Source organism: Gekko japonicus, unplaced genomic scaffold, assembly GCF_001447785.1.
Source record: "Gekko japonicus isolate JY-2015 unplaced genomic scaffold, Gekko_japonicus_V1.1 scaffold576, whole genome shotgun sequence".
In the NCBI taxonomy this organism is placed as follows: domain Eukaryota; kingdom Metazoa; phylum Chordata; class Lepidosauria; order Squamata; family Gekkonidae; genus Gekko; species Gekko japonicus.
The window spans coordinates 829,092-852,222 of NW_015172022.1; the positions used below are offsets into that span (position 1 = coordinate 829,092).

Consider the following 23,131-nt stretch of genomic DNA (forward strand, 5'->3'; position numbering starts at 1 on the left):
TAGGTGCTACCCAAATGCAATGAACAACTGTTGGAAATGTAAGAAGAATGTCGGAACATATTTTCATATGTGGTGGAAATGTGGAGAAATTTATAAGTTCTGGTTAGGAATCCAAAAGATAATTCAATAAATATTAGATATCAATTTGACTTTAGAACCTGAATTTTTCTTATTCAATATGTTACCAGATGGATATAACAAATCTGAGCATTGTATAATAACATATATATTGACAACAGCCAGAATTTTGCTAGTAAAGTATTGGAAATTGAATAGAATCCTATCAAAGAAAGAGCTTACTCGGAGACTATTGGATATGGCGGAAATGGACAGATTAAGCATACTACTTCAAGGAAAAGATGAAGAAACGCATTTAAAAATTTGGTCAAGAGTGTACAAGTGGTTACAAAAAAGCGTTGAAATGACAGACTTTCAATATTATTATGATTTATTATTAATGGATGTAATGTATGTTAATTTAAAACTATAAATAAATAAATAAATAAAAAAGCTGAGGCAGTAAGGAACCATATATATTTCCAAAATAAATTATTAATTTTAAGAATGTATCTACAAGGCATATGAAAAGGAACTGCATGTAAACATCTATAATTTGAGGTATAATATTCCTTTTGATTCCAGTAAAGTCATATTTGTTGATGCTTAGGGGATGATTATAAGAATAACCAAAAACGGCTTCAGGAAAGCATAGATGCTCAGGAGACTATTATATCTTTGATTGATAACTAGTTATTCTGATAGAAGAATTAAAAATAATTCTACATTTTCCAAGCTTGCTGGCAGTGCAATTTGTCTGTTTTATAAATCATATCTAACAAGAAAGAGCACAAGCCAGTTTCTATGATCAATCAATTGTCCTTTTCAGCAGAGAAGACTGCCAAAAAATGACACTAATTACTGGGAAGAGTAATGATCTGTTTGATCTTGTTCACTAACAACACAGCAGAAACAATATTATTTTTTCCCCATACTGGACAATGGCCCACCATCTTGTAGTGACAATTCTTTCTCTAATACATGGGATAAGTTGGATTTATTTCCAAGACATTGCAATGGAATCCCATAGCCATACAACGGCGTTTCAACCAGTTTCATGCAGCATCACTGCTGGTCCAAGATCACCCACTCATTTTTATTTATTTATTTACTTGGGATTTATATCCCGCCCTACCCAAGCGGCCCAGGGCGGCGAACAAGCAGCGATGCCGAAATAAAATATAGATACATTAAAGGCAAATCTAAATGATGTTTTCCTATCCTGCATGTATGACCTGTATGGCCCCTTCCAACTTTGTGATTCTATGATTCTATGTTCCTCAGCATCACAATTTAACACACAGCAGAAACTATCCTGGGAACACACATATACCTTTAACCCCAGGGCACCCTTCACTCAGGGGTTTTCAGCACACCTGACATTACTTCTTTTCATAGCAGCTGATCCACTAGCAATGGAATCACATTGGGCATGGGGGAAGGGGGGGTATCTGGGCATATCAAGAGAGCCAGACACAAAGGCAAAGAGTAAAGGCTAAGTGGCCAGAAAGAGCAATGAGTGATCCTGTGCTTCTGAAAGTGCAAGGCAGCAAATGGCAGCAGCAAACAAGATTTGATCGTTTTTTTCAGGGCAGAGAAAGAAAAGGTACCGATTGCTGCAAGTACATGGGAGGAACAATGGTTGCTCCTGTGCCTTCTTATGGCAATATAACAATATATCAGGTGAGTGTTTTCCCCCCAAATAATAATTGGAAATTTGCTGACATGCAGGATAAAATGTCCTTATTACAAAGACAGAGGAAAGAAAGCAAAGAAAGCACTCATGGTCCAGTCATCAGGAAGTGAGAGGAACAAACAAAAGCCCAAGATACAGTATGCAAAGAAACCCGACTCAAATTTGATTGGTAGAAAAATATCAGCAAAAAAGTGGCCCCGAAAGAACCTGTAAAAAAACACACACACTGGGGGGGGGGGGGGGGGGCAGCAGTGAAAACTAATGGCTCATGAGAACGTGTGGAAGCCAGGGGATAAACCAAACCAATATGGGGTGAAGACTGACATAATAATGCTGTGAGGAAAACCCCTCAGTGTCACAGAAATGCTACTATGTGGATTGGTCCTTGGGAGCTGAGACTGCCAACAGAGAATGAAGAAGTCTAAATATCTGCATTGCAGGCATCAGAAGAGCAGCAATAGCATGTCTTGACCCTACAACTGGAACCATTTGAACATGGCTTCGGTAACACATTGCCCGTGGTCAAAGGATGGCCTCCTTAGCCTGAACCTAGGGCCCAGAAGAGATGGTTTCACTCCCATCATGTCTGCAACATGGTCAGAAGAACAGCCTACAATTGGGAGACAATAGTGAGTCCAGGCACCCCTACAATGCTGCCTTCAGAGTGATTTGAGTTGTGCAGTGTTCTCTTACATCCATCTTCTGAAGACCTCAATAAACAGTAGTTTGATAGTTCAGTCTTTTACTCCTCACTCAGCCTCCATATTTGCCTTCATTTTTGACATTTTTAGTAAGACAGATATCACAAAAGACTACATGTTTACAGTTCTCCATGATGAATGAGCAGAAAAGTTTAGTCAGAATGGATGTTAGTGTTGGCCAAAGAGAATGCTTTCTATACTTAACTTTCTTCAAAAATTGAAGAAAAGCCAACTTGAAAACATAGTTTCTTATGGATGCCAATAGAACAATCAATGTACTTTTATTTTCATGGATGTTCCAATGTTTTTTTTACTCACCAGGGGTATGACCCATCCCCATAGCTGCAGAAGGCAGTTACTCCAATAGCAGCTTTGTGTCTATTTAAATAACATGCCAATTTTTCCCCTTCACAATCTTAATTGAACTTAAATTTCCAAAGATATTTTTCAGTTGCAGTTGCATGATGGGGTAAGGGCCGCTTGCCTATGTGGAAGTACATGTGAATTTTGCTTTTGAATTTCCTTTGTGTCCTATTTCCTCCCCCAGCATGCCTCATAGTTATTTCTTCAAAGCTGTCACTTTTTGGTTGGGTGTCAAGGATAAGCGGATGTGGCAGCTAACCTTGGCCGTGGTTTTTTTTTTCCTGAAGCACTCAAGAACACATGGAATACAATTGTGCCAAGCTTTCTAACTAAGCAATGTTTGTTTGGCTTTGAGCTCCAAGCCTCATAAATGACAAGCAGAGTTGTTAAAAGAAGCAACAGCCACTGTGTGAGGAAACACTTGCCAGTTCCACAATGGAAACGAGAACTGCTAGCTATCCAAGTACTGGTCCTTTTTAATCTGCGGTTGACTTCCAAGACCACACCCAAATAGCAGCTTCTTCCCAGTGACTGTAGCATGAAATTGTGTATCAAGCAAGAAACACCAAATAGTGCACACACACACACTAATTTATTTTTATTTATAATTTGGATTTATATACCACCTTTCTCTGAATATTTATTTATTTATTTTTGGATTTGTATCCCACCCTCCCCGAAGGCTCAGGGCGGCTAACAAGGGCATGAATGCCAGGGTAAAACAGTAAAAACAGTATAAAAAGTGCAGTAATAGAATACAATGCAATCAATAAAACATCGGTGCTCCACTGATCACTCAATTCATAAAACCAAGATGGTGTTCTGGAGGTGTTATAACAGAACAACAGCCATATATGTACCCGCAGCCCTGTCATCCACCAGGAACGTCTCGCATCCCCGATGATAACCGCTTAAGCGGTGGTAAAGTGCGGTGATGGAAAAAGTGGTGGTGGAATAATAGTGGCGGCGGCTCCTACTCAAAAGCCCGGCGGAAGAGCTCCGTTTTACAGGCCCTGCGGAACTGCACAAGGTCCCACAGGGCCCAGATCTCTTCTGGGAGCTCATTCCACCAGGTAGGAGCTGCCACCGAAAACACCCTGGCCCTGTTGACAGCAAGTTTGATGTTCCTGGGGCCTGGAATATCCAGGAGATTTTGACTCCCCGACTGTAGTGCCCTTGGGGGAACATGCGGGGAAAGGTGGTCCCTTAGGTAGGCCGGACCCTGGCCATATAGGGCTTTAAAGATAAGAACCAGCGCTTTGAAACAAATCCGGTACGCCATTGGCAGCCAGTGCAGCGCTTTCAGCACAAGCTGGATGTGATCCCGTCTAGGGAGACCCATCAGCAGCCTCGCTGCAGCATTCTGCACTAGCTGCAGCTTCCGAATTTGCAAAAAAGGCAGCCCCATGTAGACAGCATTACAGTAGTCTAACCTCGAGGTGACCATTGCATGGATCACTGTGGCCAGGTCATCACGGTCGAGGAAGGGGACCAGCTGTCGCGCCAGCCGAAGATGGTAAAAGGCCGACTTGGCAGTGGCTGCTACCTGGGCCTCCATCGTTAAATAGGAGTCCAGGAGCACACCCAAACTCCTAACCTCCGACGCTGGCACCAAAGGTGCCCCATCGAAGGACAGGAGAGGGAGCCCCAACCCCGGCCCGATCCGACTTAGACCCAGGACCTCCGTCTTTGCTGGAGTTTCAGCCGACTCCGTCTGAGCCAACCAGCCACGGCATGTAATGCCCGGTGAAGGTCATCTGGAGTGGAGTCCGACCAGCCGCCCAACAGCAGATATAGCTGGGTGTTATCTGCATATTGATGACACCCAAGCCCACAGCTCCGGGCAATCTGAGCAAGGGGGCGCATGTAGATGTTAAACAACATCGGGGATAACATCGGGAATATGTATCTGCATATGCTACCACATTGTTCCACCTGCACTGACTGAGGTGGTCCTCATGTTCTGGCTTCTGGGGCCATAAGATACTCATAAACCTTCTATCCTGAAGAACCTTGCATAAGCTATTCCAGTTCTGTAAATCTCTTTAGCCCTGCTTTCTTGGGTACATTATAAACCTGAGAACATAACTTTGCTTGATTTTATATTGCTAATCAACTGCTTAGAAATATTATTAACCACTAAACCTTAGTAAAAAAAAGAGTACTGAGTTTCAGTGACTTGTGAATGATTGCATGTGTACAACTGTATGTGGAGGATAATGTATACTTTCTTCTTGTACGCAGTTAATTTAACTGAAATTAAAATGCCCCAGCAAACAATCTTGTAAAATGTTTACAGTCTATTTTGAAACAGAAATAGTGGGACTTGTATCCCGGGAATGGGCATACAATGCTTTTGAAATTGAAAGATGGTAGTTGATGGGTCATGAATGAATAGGTTGCCAGGTCCCTCCTGGCAACCAACGGGGGAATTAGGGGGGCTTACTAGGAGAGAGAGGCAGGCCCAGGTGATGTGGAGATGTCACTAATGGCACACACAGGAAGCGACATGATCAAGGCAGGACATCTTGGCAACACTCCGGTATTTGGGCAAAAACTGGTAAAAATGGCTTTTGCCCAAATACCAGTGTCACCCAGACACCACCAGTGTGATGATGTAACTTCCCGTGCACGCCAGAAGTAACATCGCTATGGTGCTGACAATGTCGTCTAGGCCTTCCTCTTTCTCCTGGTAAGTCCCCCCACCACCCACCTGATCAGCAGTGGGGGACCCCCCACCTCCTCTGGGGGAGCTGGCAACCCTATGAATGAATAGCAGGACTCAGCTTGTCTGCATCTTGAATATTTAAATTCGAGGTGCATTTCCTGCACAGATCACCATGCCAGCACAGCACAGTTTTTCCACAGCAAGGCTGGAGGGATTGGTGAGTCCCAAGATGCCTTGCATGAGATGCTACTTTTGCTGCAGTGGTATGACCTGCAAGATCTGGTACATCCTGGAGACGATGAAGCAGACTACTAAAGGGCAAAGCAAACTTGCATTGAAAAATAATTGTAGGTATCATTCGAAACAAAATTAGAATAATGATTACACCCTTCTGCTATGCTTTAAGTAATATTACAGACCATTAGAAGGCAAAGAAATTTGGAAATGTTGGCCTGGATCTTAAGTTGCTGTTTGGTCATGGTAACAGCAGTTTGGCTAACAGAATGGCATTTCTGTTGGCAGAGAAGGGGAGGGCAACCTCTGTTGATTCACACCCTCCCACTACAGACCCACTTTGCCCTCAACACTGTTTCTGTGGGTCCACTGACCACAGGAGCAGAATTTCAAGGGGCAGAGAAGGCTGTAGTGAGAGGTAGGGAAGCTGGGGTCCAGAAACAATCACAGGGATAAATGAAATGGGAATTTCTCATGACCCAAATGTCTCTCTCCAGAATGTATACATTGATAGGGGCTTGAGGAGGCCAACTTCCTCATACACCCCCGCCCCATTTTCCTTTCCCCCCTTTAGCTGACTCTCAGCTGCCCGAGCAATAAGCCTGCTCATTCCTCATCAAGGGGTGGTGACCATTCTTCCTTTTTCATTTACTGGCAATAGATTTCCACACACACAGGAAGGCCCTGAGAATACAGGAACCCCTGCTTTGTTTGCAGGTGGCCACGTTTTGCAGCTTTCTTAAAAGGCCATTCAGCCATGGACTTCCATATTAGAGGAAATGACCGAACCAAGCAGGTCTATTTAAACCACTGAAAACGTTTTCTAGACACACTTTAATCATTGCTGACAAAATGCTGACCATTCATTTACGCTGATCTCACATCTGATTAATTTTATTTTCCCTAAATGATGTCACCGCAGAGTTGCCCTAGCACTGTGACATCATCCTGACCCCTGATTACTGGGATCACACAGGTGACTAATCCCAAACGGGGCACCAACAGCCACTGCATTCATAATGATGTAGCCAGTGAGCTGTATCAGGATCTGGGAGACCCAGGTTCCAATCCCCACTCTGCTAAGGAAGATTGCTGGGTGACCTTGGGCCAGTCACACACATGCTCAGCCTAACTTACCTCACAGGGTTGTTGTGAGGATACAACGGAGGAGAGGAGAATGATGCAAGCTGCTTTGGATCCTCAATGGGGAGAAAGGTAGGGTATAAATGAAGCAAATAAACACAGAGATAAACCTGTAGTGCCATCAGTGTGCATGGCAGTATACAGCAACATGGAGAGAGAGAGAGAGAGAGAGAGAGAGAGAGAGAGACAGACAGAGACAGAGACAGAGACAGAGACAGACAGAGAGATCCCTCCCTACCTTGCCTACAGTTCAACATTTGACACAGGGAAAGAAACAGAGGAATAGGAGAAAGATGGTGCATGTTTACGCAGAAGTAAGCCCCCCCAGGTTCAATGGGATGTAATTGCTGGTACGTGTGATGGCAGCACAGGAAGAAGACTTACAAAGTATTCTTAAGTCATTGTGGGGGAGGGTCACTGTCACCACTGGTCAGACTAGTGTATGAGAGATCTGAACCCTGCCTGATGCCCATTCATCTTACCTTTGCCTGACTGCTTATTCCAGCCACTACTTCCAGCTGGGATAAAGTTAACAAAATGTGTCAGGGCTCTTCTTATGTTCTTACCTTCTCCTGTTTTGTGCACCCAGCTGTAGGGTGTTTTCCTAACTTTCCGCAACTGAAGAAGTACAGGGAGGGATAGGGGCAGCTGTTGGCAAGCAGGGAGGTGAATGGTGCATGGATGATGACCATGAACTGGTGTGTGATTCACTAGCAGGCTCGTATGACAGTTAAATTGGGATTCACGGATTGCGGCACTGGGAATGTACTGTGAGACCTTTTTTTACAAATATATTTTGTCTATATTTTGTCTATCTTCACCATAAGATTGCAGCCTTGACCTGCCAATAGATTTTTGAAACCACTGAAACCACTGAAAAAAAATTAGGTAAGCATTCTGAGAGAAAGTGTGTCATAATATACAATATGTCTTAAGGCAATGATTTGCACTACATATTACTGATTAGAAAGTGCCCCTGGGACTGGAAAATCTTGTAAACAGAATGTTGGCTTGCTCTGTTTCAAAATTCTCCGTATCAAACGGCATTTTCTGCATTCCTTGTTGAAACCCCTTAAGCCTTACATAATGCCTGTGTTACACAAGGCGGCTGTCAACATGGGAAGTCTTATTCAAATAATTCAGCACAAAACTGCATAAAGATTATTGACTTGTTATCTGGCAAAAGATCATGTCCTGCAATCCTATGCCATTGGACCATACTCTGAGATGAACTTCTCTTTAGGTTGGCAACATGTATCGCCCAGAATTTTTTGAGAATTTTTTTTGCCACGATTTTTTATCATCATATACTCTTTGCTGCTGTGTAACTGTGTTGGAGTCTGTCCAGAAGAGGCAGGAGTGGGTGGAAGGACATCAGCCACTATGGTAATTGTTATGTTGCTGGTGAACCTCTGGGTCATTTCACAGACTTTAACTGACCACCATGCTATTAAGTTACATGTATAGATATTTGTTGTAGACTCCAGGAAGTTTTACTTTGACGGTTGAATCAAAAAATGGCTAGTTGCTATCTTTCCCCCCCTGCTGTCTGGTATCAAACTACCTGTAATGGTTAGAAGCAAGACCAATTCTAGGTCAGATTTCTGGAGATCTTAAAGTTTTGGTCTGTACAAAGAGAAAACACTTCAGAATTCAAATATACTTGCCTTTTTCCTTTGAAAATTCACATCGAGTTTCATTGAGGCGCATTTGTTCAACGTGTTCAATCGTCTAAAAAACAACACAAGATCCAAAGATCAGCATCTTATTAATCAGCTCATTTGGCAGTTTACAATCTCAGACATTGTTTCATTCATATGAATGGAATTTCAAATATTCTTATTTAAAGGTCAACTGATGGTGGGGAATAGAATATTCATTCCTATGCAATAAACTGGGACCAGAATCAGTGTTGGGCTGCGATCAAACATGCAGTTTGATCCGTTGCCATTGCTGTTCCCTTATGGATTTAAAATGCACGACCAGACAGCAACATTTGTCTGTCGTGCCCCAGCCATCTGAGTCTCATTCCGCCCCCTTTATTGCGTGTTTCTTTGATACCTGTGAAAGTCTGGTCCTGTTGGTCTGAGCTGGTTCCAAAACAGATTTCCTGTTGTCTGATCGCTCTGTTGCGCACCCAAGCCGTCAGACAGGTCTGACTGGTCTCTTGCTTTCTGGCTGCCATTTTCTTACTAGTTAGTGATATGTGCACAACTGCATATTCACACCTCTCTCTCCCTCTCCAACAGGGGCTGCTCAAAATTTTGTTTTCTTTATAAAAACTTTCAAAGGAAGACACCTCTGTACTTCAGCTTTTTTCTGTGCTTTGTGGAATGGGTTAATTGAAATGTTTAGAGAGAGAGGACGGCAGTGAACTACATATCCCAGCAGGCTCATCAGTGTTTGTGCGCATGCTCAGAGGACAAACTTTTTAAAAAAATGGTTGATGGTCCCATAAAATACATATCCCAGCAGGCTCATCAGCACTTGTGGGCATGCTCAAAGGACAAACAAATAACTAAGAACACGCAGGTAAGAATAACAGTTGTTGTTCTTGTAGAAATCTTGCAGAAATATTATACCTGCTTCCATCATTAAATAAATATCTGCATCTCTAATTACCCATAACTGTCAGCATGCAGACACACACACCCCGTCTCTCAGGAGAGGTAATCTCAACCAGCAATGTACCCCATCAGGGTGCCCCAGGAGTCTATATACCAGATATCTTGACATAAGTGGACACAACGATGGATGCCAGAACTGGCAGGCCCTATAATCATGTCTAGGCAGTGACTCTGGGAAGCATGTGAGATCTTGTTCTGACATCTGCAGCCCCCCCCCACTCTGCCGACATCCGCATACCCGCCTCACCCCAGAGCTGCTACTTCTCCACTCCAATCCCTAATCCTATCAACCTCGCCTCAAACTTCCTCCCCACATTTCCTTTATAATAAAAACTCCTGACTTCTACTCCTTTTCCACACCCTGAACCCAGGTGGCTCATCAAGAAGCATTGTTCCCATTTTGATTAGTTTACATTAGCAATCCATTAGTTCTTCGTACCACAAGAGAAGCAATCAGGAACCCAACCCAAATTGTACTTTGCATCCAGAAGAGAACCTCCAGTTTCTTTTGTTCATTCCTGGAAACTCTATACTCCATTTCCAAACTACATTGTTTTACCCCTGATTAATCTCATCAATGTTTTGTTCTGAGGGACCCCTCACATTAGCAAGCCCTCTGGACACATTTTTGGGTATAACTAGGCCAGCGCAGCCCCATTGCTGTGTTCGTGTTGTCTTGGGTGCCTAACAACACGTACCCCAATATACTGGGTCCTTCCTCTCTGTGAAACTGGTCATTTTGCCATGTCTCCTTCACGGACTCTTCAACTTCTTCAGGAAAGGTAGCTATTGCCTCACTCCCTGCTATTCTCCCACTCCTCCCTTTGTTTCCTTCTTGCATATTAGTTTCCTTATTTTCCATTTAATAAAAAATTCCCTATTTTACTATTGGATCCCCGTATACATAGGTAGTAGATCCTCGCTAGTACCCCACCTCCCGCTGAGGCCTCACATTTAGCTAAATTCCCCTAGAAACTGAAGGCAGCGATTCAGCTTCTTAAATCTATGCTGGTAGGGGTAACATAAATATGAAAAGTGATAAAGAACTAAGGACTGCAACCTCTAAAAAAACCCTAGCGATTTCAACAGTACCTCTAAACAAAAGCTGGAGAAATTATAGTTTAGTAACACCGCAAGTCATATAAGGGAAATATTTGGTGTCCATGTGTATCTTTTCTTGCCTAGTCATTAATGGTCAAATAGGGTTAGCAAGTTTTTTGAAACCTTACAAATACCTATTTATTGAAGGTGATACTGGGATAATTGTGTATACCCATAAACAATGAAGTCTCTCAATCTGTCATCTGTCTTCAGCCTCAATACTGTGATGCATAAGTGGCAGAACTATTTGCTGTTGCAGGAATATCATGTGTGTATCCAAGATCTGCAGAGCACTGAATCAAAATACTCTTTTATCTAGAGATCTCATCAGTGAATATCACAGAAATGACACCATCAAGATCATGCATTGCAAAAGTTAGAGTAGTTTCCTGTCTACATTACAAGGTAACCCTTTCCCCATATTCCAAGATTACCTTTCAGTATGGCCAGTGATGAAGCCCTAGATTGCTGATTTAGCCAAGTGCATTTTAAGCAAGAAAGATTATGACATTTTCTGTGGCCCTTCCAATATTTTGAAACATATTGTGCCAATGAAGTGAGAGGATTAATGATCATCTTTATGAGCTCAACTGTCTCTAGAGTCTCCAATTAAATACATTCTGCCTGGATTTCTCACAACCTCATGATGTGCCGATGGCAGAAGACAAAGCTCTCCATCTGCTTACATCTGTCATTGGAATGAGAGTCAAAGCTTCAGCAAGAATAATTCCAAGACTGGAAACAATAGCCAATGACATTTTGATCAATGTTCATAAGGATTGCTTTATGTGTTATATTTTGTACTCAAGGAATCTGTCTCCCAAGGACAAAATATAACACAAGCATTATTGTTCATGTATTGTACAAAACAGGCAACTGTGCAAAATGCAGCCCAAATTGGAGACTGTTATCTGCATGCACTTTTCCCAACAAAAGCCACAATATATACATCTGTGCTCCCATTCATAGATTCTCACACTCTTGGAACCTTTTTTTTTTTTTAATTGGAAACCTGTAATGGTCCAGAGATCCAGAAAATTGTCCACGGAGCAAACCCTTGTAGAGGGCAAACTGTCGCAAGGCCTTTAGAACACTCCGTTTCTCTCTAACACTACATGACACATGTTAAAGGTAAATAACACTGCAGAGCAAAAGCTCCTAAATTGGGCTGCCTTCTGGGTGGGCCTTTGGCCCTGTTTCTCTGTTATCTGTGACACCTTAATAAGGCTCAAAATCCCAGCTCCTTATGACCAGTCTGCAGCTGTTATTGAGCAGCTGCAAAGGAATCCAGCCAAGGGCATAGTGGGGTCAGAGGCAGCAAATGCAGGGATATGGCAGCAGTACAGGAGGTCTTCTGCGTTTGGGTAGTTCTACAGCCGTAAATTATTCCTTTCCACCAAGACATTATAGTTTCTGGTAAAACCTCTTGGTTCACTGGCTCCTATAGTAGTTTAATTTACAAAGTGAATACTTGATGGAACTGATTCACACAGTCCTGCAGGATTTAGGCCACGCGGTAACTTTGAGCACACAGTGAATCTTCCATGTGAAGTGAAACAATTGTCTGAGAGCCCTGTCATATGCTCATATTCCTTCTGAACCCATAATGAACCATGTAGAAACTCCTCAAAACTAATGTACTACAGGAGGATTAATTTACTTTAGCTATGTCCCGAAGGATTTAGTAGTCATCTTAAAAACCCAAGAAGAAAGGGGATAGTGAATCAGCACCACATACCAACTCCACTTCAGCTGCAGCTAGGGTTGCTGGCCAATGCCTGGCAACCTGTGGGAGTCTGAGGTGGGGGAGCAGGGGACCATTTATTTATTATTTATTTAGAATATTTCTGTGCTACCTCTTCAGAGTCCCGCTTGAGGTGGTTTACAATTAAAAACAATAGTATATAAAAAGCAAGCCATTAAAATATAAGCCACTGTACGTAAAAAAGCATAAAAACTATCCATAAAGGAGAAGCAGACCATTGGAAAAAAACTAATAAGATAAAACCCTTAATTAAAAGCCTGGGTAAAAAGATGTATTTTGGCCCAGCGCCTAAAGTGGGCACCGGGTGACCCTCAAGGGGGAGGATATTCCAAAGGCAGTGTGCTGCCACAGTGAATGCCCTGTTTCTGGTTGCTACCCGCCGTACCTCTGAAGGCAAGGGGCACAGAGAGCAGGGCTTGAGAGGCAGATCTTAACTGGTGGACTGGATAGAAAGAACCAGAATTCTGAATAGTGCCTGGAAACAGCTGGGTATGCAGACCTTTCAGCATCCAACCCATCACCAGTTGAAGTTTCCATTGAACAACTGAAATGTACGATCTTCAGTGCAGAAACAGTAGGGAGGGCTTAATCCTTACCTCTGGCTACTCCCCCCCCCCCCCGTCCTCCCCCTTCTCTGATCTCCCACAGAGTGGGCCAAACATGGATCCGGAACCCTAGCTAGACTAAACATGGGTGACAAGTAAAACACATTGCAGGAAAAGGTTAAGCACTTATTCATGCCCACTGCTCTTCTACTTCAGATCTCCCCTTCTGCTCTGCAGCTATTCAGAGGATAGCACAGTTTCTGGAACTGGTTCTCTATTGAACACCTGTGTTTCCCTTTGCTTTACCATCCACCTCGCATGGCTGCTGTAAGGGTGAATGGACAGATAAACAGTCATTAACAAAATATTCAATGTATGCTGCAGAGTGTTAGAAATTATAAATAGTTTTTTTAAAAACCACTTTACCTACAAAGAGGTTCTACAAGATCCTTGTCAAGAAAATCATGGTCTTTCTTCACAGCCGCAATGTCAATAGGAAACTGGGAATCTGCAAGAGAAGAAAAAGCTGATACTGGAGTACATTTATTTTGCTTCCAAAACATAGAGTACGACACACACTCCCCCCACAATATGATTCCTAATGTTACTTTCTCTTCTAACTCAAAGGGAAATGTAAGATCTGTCAACTAAACTGATAACATGTCAGATTCTGAATACTACCAGACATCAGATGGTTCCTTTATCAGTCTTGTAAGAATCTTGAAATAATATAATCTGAACAGCACTAGAAAAATGTCAAAGTCTGTTATTTTGGTAGGCAACATGGGAATTCATTCCGTGCTTGTTTCCATGACACTTTTCAATGCTATTGTTGAATTTAATATAAGGCACAAGTGAGTGCAGAATGGAGTCATATAAAAAGTTTCCGAAGTATTTTTTAACTTTTGTAAACTCAGTTTTCACACAGCATTATTCTGCTATTTTTAAAGTCTAGAAAGGAAAACCAGTCCTTCTTCCTATAGGATCCTCCTGTATTCCAACACAACAGATTCACTCATGTGTACAGGGCCTTCTGTGGTCCTGGCATTGTCCAGGAGGGCTTTTCTATAAAGGTAATAGGGCTAACACTACAACAGAATGATTCAAGTAAGCCCTTTTTGTAAAGGGAAAGGTATTGTGGGCTATATCACAGTATCTGTGTATAAAGTGTTGTCAAGTTGCAGCCAATTTATGGTGACCCCACGCAAGGGGCCTTCAAGGCAAGTGAGAAGCAGAGGTGGTTGCCATTACCTTCCTCTGCAGTTTTCCTTGGAGGTCTTCCATCCAAGTACTAATCAGGGCTGATCCTGCTTAGCTTCTGATATCTGATGAGAGCGGGCTATACCATGCCACCTTCCCTCCGTTACCAATGTATACAGGATGTTATCTGTTTGCTACACAGATTACCCTGTTGCCATGCCATTGTCTTCTACTGATGCAATACTATTTCTTTGCATTGTATCTGCACTCTGTACCATGTCTAATAAACTATACATATTCAGATTTCTGCACTCCGATTCCTAGTACATCGCTTATTAGATGTCTCATCGTATTGATTGTACCAACTTCCACTATGTAATCCACTGAGTCTCAGTGAGAAATGAGGACTATAAATATAGTAAACAAATCATAAGACCCTAAGACTCTTCTAAACAGTCACTTTGTCGCACTACTAATACAGCATTGTGATTGATTTGTTGAGGATCCAGATCTCTTTCCTCAAGGTGACCTGTCCATTGAGGGACTTACCCTTTTTCTTTCATTCAAACCTCTACATATTGTCACTGGAAAAATCAAATCCCACCCCACTCCTGTTGTGAAGTGCAACAGTGGGCACTGTGGAAAGCAGGATATAAGCATCCTAACGAAATATATTGTGGAATATGACTGCACAAGTGTCACGGACACGAACCCATCACATTATTACTGAGGAATAACACAAGTCTACCGCCTCTTTTCTTCACACGACCGCAGCACAACTGAATGTCACTTCTGAGAGTTTTCCTCCCACTCCCTCAACTGGCGTTCTTAAGATTTTAGAAGACGTGAACCCCCCTAGTTCAGCGGTGAGATGATCATGATGTTCCCCCCGAAAGACTGCTACCAGTACAGTCCATTATATCTGACCAGGATTTTGCCTTCCCCCACTGATATACCTTCATAGAGCTGTGCATATTGCGGAAATCCGGCAGCTCGTAACCAGTCACACGCTTCCTTTGCTTCAATTTCTGAATAATGAGAAAAAACAAAAAACATAAAAAATTAACTGATATTTTTGTCACCAGTGAGAAACAACAACAACAATAGCCCAAACAGTATTCACAGTACAGATGACATGCATGGAAAATAAGGGTCCATCACAAATGTTACTAATAGGGCATGAATATCAATGAAAGCCCTATGCAGATGTTAGAAATTGTGCACATTGTATGTGGGTACAAGGGACTGTACTTGCTGTCCCCACCCCCAATGCCCTCACATTTGGCTGAACATGCAGATATTGGAGGTAAAAGTAACAGTTATGATTCTGCAGTTTTTAATGTCTGCCTATGGCTTGAGTCTATGAGTTTTCATACTTAATCCATCTGTGACATCCAAGTTAAAAGAAACTTTGCCAAAGTTTATGGTACTGTAAAGAAAATGGGTCCTTGAAAACTTTGGCCTTAGTAAAATTTTTGGTTCAGGCTACAAGTGTGGCCTAGAGAGTGTTCCCAGAGACCATTAGAGATATGGAGGAAGCTGACCTTGCTATGTTAGATAAGAGGCAGCTGGATGAAGGGAGGTTCTGCCTTCCACCAGCTACCAATTAACATTCCAAGCTCTTGAGGTCTATCTATGGATTTCAACTGTGGGAACAGGGCGGAAAAATCTGCAGTAAGCTTCATTTCTTTCCCTCTGGTCAAGTCACCCCATAGATCATGTGCCCAGCAATGGTTACATCACCCCTAAGGGTTCTGATTGGCTCAACAGGCCTGGAGCCACTTAGAGACCCTCACCCATTAAAAAAGTTAGTTGCTTTTAACTCCTTGCTTGATGGTGACTGTGCACCCTGGAGTCACTATCCTCCTGGCAGCCATCTTGATTGCTTGCTCATGAGGGCCGTACAGCTTGCTGGCCTGGGCTAACTCTGGAGAAAGAGAGCTGCTTTGTTGCTGAGACCTTCAGCCTGAGATGGATTAACATCTAGTAACCTGGAACCTGGTCTTACTGTATTAGCTAGTAACTTAACTTTTACATTTATTATTTTCCCTCACAGTCTTCTTGTCTTTTAAACTTTTTTTTTTGCACCTTAATAAAATAATTATATTTTACTTGTCGTGGTTTTTGCCTTCACTGACCTCAAATCTAATTCCAGTGTCTTGATCCAGTGACCACCTACCAGGTAGCTGTTTAGTGTTTGGAAACTCGTTCTGCAGGTCCGCCCTACAGGGTTGACTTTCTTGTTAATTTCCCTGAAAGGCTGGGAGACTTGCCTGTTTGCTCCTGAGCTGTTGGAACAGACTTTAATGGGCTGGTTGTAGCCTGCCTGATTAGTGTGAGGGTAGCCTCATGCTAGGTTTTTGTAATTTTGTTTCTTATAAGCCTTCCACCCCAAAAGCCTTAGCTGGGGCTTGGTTGAGGACTTTTGACAGGTACTTCTGGAAACATATTTGATTTTTTAAAATTTCACATCTGGGCTAAGATATTTTTATTGTTTGTTCCTCTGAAAATGGACTCCAACCAGTAATTTTATCACAATTTCAGTCACTCAGGGGAGAAATATTGTCGACTGTTAAAAGCACAACTGGTCTATGATAGTTCAATAGCCCAGTATCAGAATGGCAATATTTGGTCATTTAGAAGTACTCTTGTGGATTCTCTGCCAGGTCATTAAAGTCATTAGAATCAACAATGGTTAAGATGACAGCTTTTCTCTCGTCCCCAAGCAGTCTGAGAGTACATTTAGTTCTTAGACGTACATGACAGAATGACAGGGTTGCAAAACTATGGCTTTTAACTGCTACAGATCTGGATGGTGGAAGGATAATAGCTCTATTAAAGCTTTATCATGCCACAATATTTTCATTATATATTTGGGGGGAAAGATAAAACATATTTCTTGTTAAACACAAGCTCACAGAACAAATGAGTTGGTAATGCTTGATAACTTCCAGTAGGGGGATCCATATTGGGTGTTTTTTTTAGTTCTAAATTCTTGCTTATTAGGAGTACCTGCAAAGCCCTCCGTGATGTGAGCATGGATTACATTCATTTCAGACAGACATGCGGATATCTGGCTCACATTTTTCTCAGGAACAATTGCTAGATTTTAAGACTACAAGATTAAACAGTCACCCATTTCTTAACTTTTGTATGGCATAAAGTTCAGTAATAGGTGAGATATATGTAATATAAGAGGATGCTAAGTCGCTAGAGAACTTTGCAGCTCTTGACTGATGTCCCCTAAACCACTCTGAATATACCAGGATACCCCTCTGTCTAATCCCAATTATTATAAGATGAATGAGTGTTTTGACTTTAGGCAAGCCCCAGTCTCGGCACCGATGAAGAACCAGCTTTGGGCAAATTTTTTTGCAGGCAGGCAAAGGGAACAGATGGAAGGTGGAGGGCGCCTGCATGGTGAAGGCTATATGGTGAGGGTTATGACCAATGGTCCCTCTAAGCTGCAGAGTTTTGTGAGCAAAAATTCTACTTTGTGAGCTACTGGCATTAAAGTTGTGAGCAAGCAATTTGGCTACTGAATAAATTAGTTTGCTCTGGAGCCATCCTTCCTGAGCGAAGATAAAAATGTCTGAGCCGGAGGCTAAAAAATTGTGAGCTAGCTTACACTAACTCAGCTTAGAGGGAACACTGGTTATGACTGCGTTACTCACATGCAAAAAAAAAAAAGCCACTGGGGTGGGGACTAAGACTGCACCATTTAAAGTTGCCAGCGCTTTGTTGAGAAATTCCTGGAGATTTGGGGGTGATGCCTGAGGAGGGTTCAAGAAGGGGAGGGACCTCAGTGGTGTATAATGTCACAGCGTCCACCCTCCAAAGTGGCCACTTTCTCCAGGGGAACCAATCTCTGTAGACTAGAGATCATTTGTAATTTTAGGAACCCTCCAGGCCTCACCCTGGTGGCTGGCAACATCAGCACTGGTTAACTCCCAATCCCAATCAGCAGTCCCAATCCATACTAGCCCACTTGAGTTGCTATTTACAAGCAACTTAATGTCTTCTAACATTTCACACATGAAAACAGGGACACTCCTGTATATAAGTAATGTAGTGAAGGGCTGATTTTGGCATCAGAGCAACACGGCCTGCGGGATCATGGCTGGGCCAACTGAACTGTGCCACAAGCTGAAAGCAGGAACTAAAATCGCATACAGGTAGATAGTTCTGGATGACAAAAGTAGTGACACAAACCAAATGTGTATAAACTATCTCCCTTATAAATAATAGCCGAATAGTGGTGGCACTTCTCTAGAACATTCCACACACTCCAAAATCAGTTCGCTCTCTGATCTGTCATTCAGAGGGTCTCCCTATCCACTGGCTGCTTTGCCTGAGTCCTGCCTCCAACATTCTAAACAGTTTGCTCTTCCTCTCCCCCCCACAGCCAGTCAGAACACAGAGGTTATTTGCATATGCAGCCCGATTGGCCTTTGCCTCGGAACACAGAGGTCGTTTGCATATGCGACTTGACTGGCTTTTGCCTCTAACATTCTAAACAGTTTGCTGTTCTGAGGTAAAATGTGTCCAATATCCAGGTGAGGGCTGGAGATCACTCAGAATTACAACTGCTTTCCAGATGGCAGAGATCAGTTCCCCTGGAGAAAATGGTGGGCTCTGTATCCTTATATGCTGCTGAGGTGGCCCCCATGACAGCCAATGTGATGTAGAAGGCAGGGCTTCAGAGCATGGGAGAGGCTGCAGGTGTGTGGGGGGTGGAAAGCTGAAGAGTGAGGGGGAAATAAAGGTAGGTTGATGATTGGCTGGGAAGGAGATAGGGTTGCCAACTCCAGGTGGGAAATTCCTGGAGAGGTGAGGGATGGAGCCTGGAGAGGGTGAGGTTTCAGGAGGCGTGGGACCTTGGACAGGTACAAAGCCATAGACTCCACCCTCCAAACCAACTATTCCCTTCTGGGGAACCATTGTTGCCAATCTCCAGGTGAGGACTGGAGATCACTCAAAATTACAACTGTTCTTTAGGTAGCAGAGATCAGTTCCTCTGGAGAAAATGGTGGACTCAGTGTCATTATACCCTGCTGAGGTCGCCACAGCAAATTGACACTGAGTGTCCAAGGCCGGGGCACAGAGCCTCTTTCTAGAGGCCATTGTATTTATTTTCACAATGGGCCTTTTTCCTAGTACATCTATAAGCATTATATTGCATTGATAACATTTAGAGGACATTGTGCTCCTCAGCTGTAAAATGGGGCCAGGCAAAGCAAAACATTAGTCACTTTTAAACCAGAAACAGCAGGGAAGTAATACTGAAGTCTAAACATATGCAGAAATTGCAGTATACTTTCTCCTCACTATTGCACTGGACCTTCCCCACTGTTTCTGTATTCAGAGATAGGATATTGATTCCATCTATAAACTAGGACCAGAGGAAACTTACATTCTGTTCCCCTTAATGAGAATCCACTTCTCATATTCCTCCATCTCCAAAACACAGAAGAGGGTTTATTTTTAAAAGATTCTCTCTTCCTGTGCACTTCCTTGCAATAGGCAAGATCTCTTTTTAATTGTAACCCCTCCCCCAATTTAACTTGTGTCTATGCAGTTTGGCTTTAAAATGATAATTTACAATGACATTATTATCTCATATAAACATCCTGAGGGGTTACATATAAATTTATACATAATTTTAGTATGTTGTATGTGCTTTATTGAATCTTGTTAATGACAATTGTAAATAAAAGGAGCACTAAGAGGATTCTACCTCAAGCTATGCCATTTGCACCAAACTGAAAGATCAGTTAGAAGAAATTAGAATTCCAAAGCGGCATTTCTGTTTTGTTTTTTATGGAATAAAATGGCACAAACAAGAGTGCAGGAAAGTCACATTTTATTGATATGTGTGAAAGGACATTCATCAGAAAATATATTTTAGTGGTTTCATAACAGCAAGAGTGGAAACCCGTCGTGATTCAAGGACAACTCAATTCTCCATTACTATGAAGCAGTCTTTCAAAGAGGTTTTTTAGGTGGTTTTCACAACACTTCTTTTCCATTTACTGAGAATCTCCAGAGAGGCAGTTAAGGGAGGGAGAAGCAGTGTCATAATAGCACAGTTATAGTAACTCCCATGTGTTCTTCCTCCTACGTCCCTTTATATCACCAGAATACTCTATGGGTGCCAAAGCCCAGCCTGGCAACCAGTGGGAGAAGGGGGGAGGGCAAGGACATGGGGGGGCTGTAGGCAATGATGAGACAACACTTTCAGGAAAACCTTGAAGAGATACCATGCTGCTCTAGGAATCACCAGAAACTCTGTGGTAAAACCATGGAGTTCTACAGAGGAGTAAAATTGCTTCCAGAAAACCCAGTTTTACCATAGGGTTTCCAGTGAGCCCAAGACAGGTGTGATGTCACTTCCTGGTTGCCCCTGGAAGTGACATCACACCATAGACCTGATGGCTATTTTTATTTTTCTTCTGCTGCTGCTCTGAGTGGCAGCAGCTGGACATGGAAGCTGTAGACAGGAGATTTCCGCTCCCACCAGGGGACTAGCAATTTAAAGAATACTCTTGAGAGAGCAATAGCCTGGAAAAATATGGAGGCAGGTGTCATAATATATAAAATCATTAATTCATCTCTCATTTACTTATTATTTCAAGTCTATACCATTTGGTAATTCCAGAGATCTAAATGCACAGTAGCTCAACAACTAAAAAAGCTTTTAGATCAGGAAAAACCTGTATGTATTGTGCTTTACAGGGAAAACATATAAATGGGACCAACTCTAAGCAACAGTATATCTAATGAAGGCCTCCCAAACAAGAAGATTTACTATTTTAATCAAGCGATGATCATTCTTCCTAAAAACATCTTTAGGCTTAAATTGGTTCCCTTGGATACATCCTGATTATGCAGATTTTAAACTAAAACTGCAGTTTGGAGACTACTAATTTACAAGTCATACCGTTAAAAGCTAATATATATATTCCTGTCATGGGTGCTCTGACAGTAATTTCTTAAATTAAAGTACACACTAATGGGTAAGTAACAGTATAAAATATTTGCATAAGCAGCAGGATAGTATGAAATGTGTGCTGATCCTTTGTGTGCACATTAGTTACCATACCAGTCCTGGCAAAAGGAAAGTACAAAATTGGAAAGTACAAAATTACAAAAAGCCTTTCTTGTGTTATGGACTATATTTGAACATGAAGAGTGTACAAGTTTCAGGACTGATTATGAGACTGAAATGTCCTTGGTCATCCTGGTAGATGACATGTCCCAGCAGATGGACAGGGGGAGGGTGACAAGGGGAGTCTAACCCTGTTAATTCTTCTGGACCTCTTGGTGGCGTTTGATACCACTGATCATGGTATCCTTCTGGATCAATTTTCAGGACTGGGAGGAACTGTTCTATGGTGGTTCCAGTCCTACTTTGAGGGTAGGTTCCAGAGCATGGTGCTTGGGGACTACTGCTCTGCCCCTTGGCCCAGGCTCTCCCTTCTTTGGAGGATTTTAAACGGAGACTAGATGGCATTCTGATAGCAATGCAGATTCTGGGAATTTAGGCAGATTATGAGAGGGAGGGCATGAAAAGATGAGCTAGTGCTCGGCTCTAGTGGCCCTTTCTTACATGCCCAGGGTAATGCCAATTGCCACTTCAGAGTTAGAAAGGAATCTTTCCTCTTAGGGTTGCCAGGTCTGGTTTGGAAATTACCTGGAGGCTTTGGGGGTGAACAGGAGAGGGTGGGGTTTGGGGAGGGGAGTGGCCTCAGCATGGTACAATGCCATAGAGTCCATCCTTCAAACCAGGAGCTGATCTCTGTCAGCAGGACATCAGTTGTAAAAGCAGGAGATCTCCAGGCCCCACCTGAAGGCTGGCAACCCTATATCCTCCAGGTCAGATTGGCCCAGGGATCCTGGAAGTTTTTTTGCCTTTTTCTGGGCACAGACTCTAAGGGAGTGTTGGGGCGGAGGTAGTTGTGAATTTCCTGCATTGTGCAGAGGGTTGACTAGATGACCCTTAAAGCCCCTTCCAGCTCTATGTTTCTATGGTCTCACACCAGTTCTTCCACAGGGTGTAGCACAAATGGAACTGTATTAGGTAAAATTTATTTCCCACGATCACATAGCAGGATCCAACTCATACAAAAAACTTTATTCATACTGTGGGTCTCGTCATGCCCTTGGCCAGCCTAGCTCCTCCACTGTGGGGCTCTCACTCCCTTGGCTTGCCCAACTGCTCTCTGCCATCCTGGCTGGGGTTGGGTAGGTTCCACCACAGGAATCAAAATGGGAAGAAGAGGGGGGCTCCAGCATCTAGTTCTCCGTCCTTCCCAGAACTGGCTCACCTTACCAACCTCTTTCTGCCCTGCCCTGTGTGCACAGTCCTTCCTTTCTCCCTGGCCTGAGCTGAGCTTCCTCTTTTGCATGACGCCTTGGATCCACCCCTTCCTGGTACCCCCCACCCAGTGGGGATAAAAAGAAAGAAGCCAGGCTCTGCCTTCCCTTATTTGCTAGCTAGGGGCTCTGAGGAATGCTCTCCTTCCTCCATTTCCCCCTCAGTCTTGCTTGCACCTGGCCTGGGTCTGTTTCTGTCCCCTCCAGTCACTGCCAGGTTTCCTGGTCTCCTTGCCTACCACTCTGAACTCACTGGTACCTCTGGCCTCTCCTGACCCCTGCCAGGCCTCTTCCTGGCCAGCTTGACCTCCAGAGCCAGCTGAAGAAAATCAGCATTGGGAAGGGAAAGCACAAATATAAATACCACCAACACAAACAAAGGCCCTCCCTCTGTTGCAGATTTTAATTACAATTTTTTTTTTTAAAAAAAAAATCACACATCTCCCAACTTCTTGCCTAGTCTAGCTCATAATCATAGAAGCCACATATTCATTCAACAGACACAACTCTTAAATACTGGACCATGAAAAAAATACGCATGTAAGCTAAGTGATCCTTTGCTAATCTATAGCATGCATTAGAGTGTATCTAAATTTCTGCTTACAGCAACATATCAGCAATATTTAGAATTAGAAACATCTTGTTCTATAACATA

At 42.8% G+C, this 23,131-nt stretch overlaps 1 protein-coding gene across 1 annotated transcript in view; it reads right to left on the reverse strand.

Annotated features, from left to right (window-relative positions):
• Positions 1 to 23,131, reverse strand: part of STARD13 (StAR related lipid transfer domain containing 13) — a 204,074-nt gene that overhangs the window by 51,626 nt on the left and 129,317 nt on the right. Inside the window, exons 2-4 of the mRNA XM_015420516.1 lie at positions 15,057 to 15,128; positions 13,327 to 13,408; positions 8,530 to 8,593 (exon numbers count right to left, since the gene is read on the reverse strand). Coding sequence (XP_015276002.1) covers positions 8,530 to 8,593; positions 13,327 to 13,408; positions 15,057 to 15,128 — 218 coding nt within the window. The remainder of the gene's footprint in view (positions 1 to 8,529; positions 8,594 to 13,326; positions 13,409 to 15,056; positions 15,129 to 23,131) is intronic.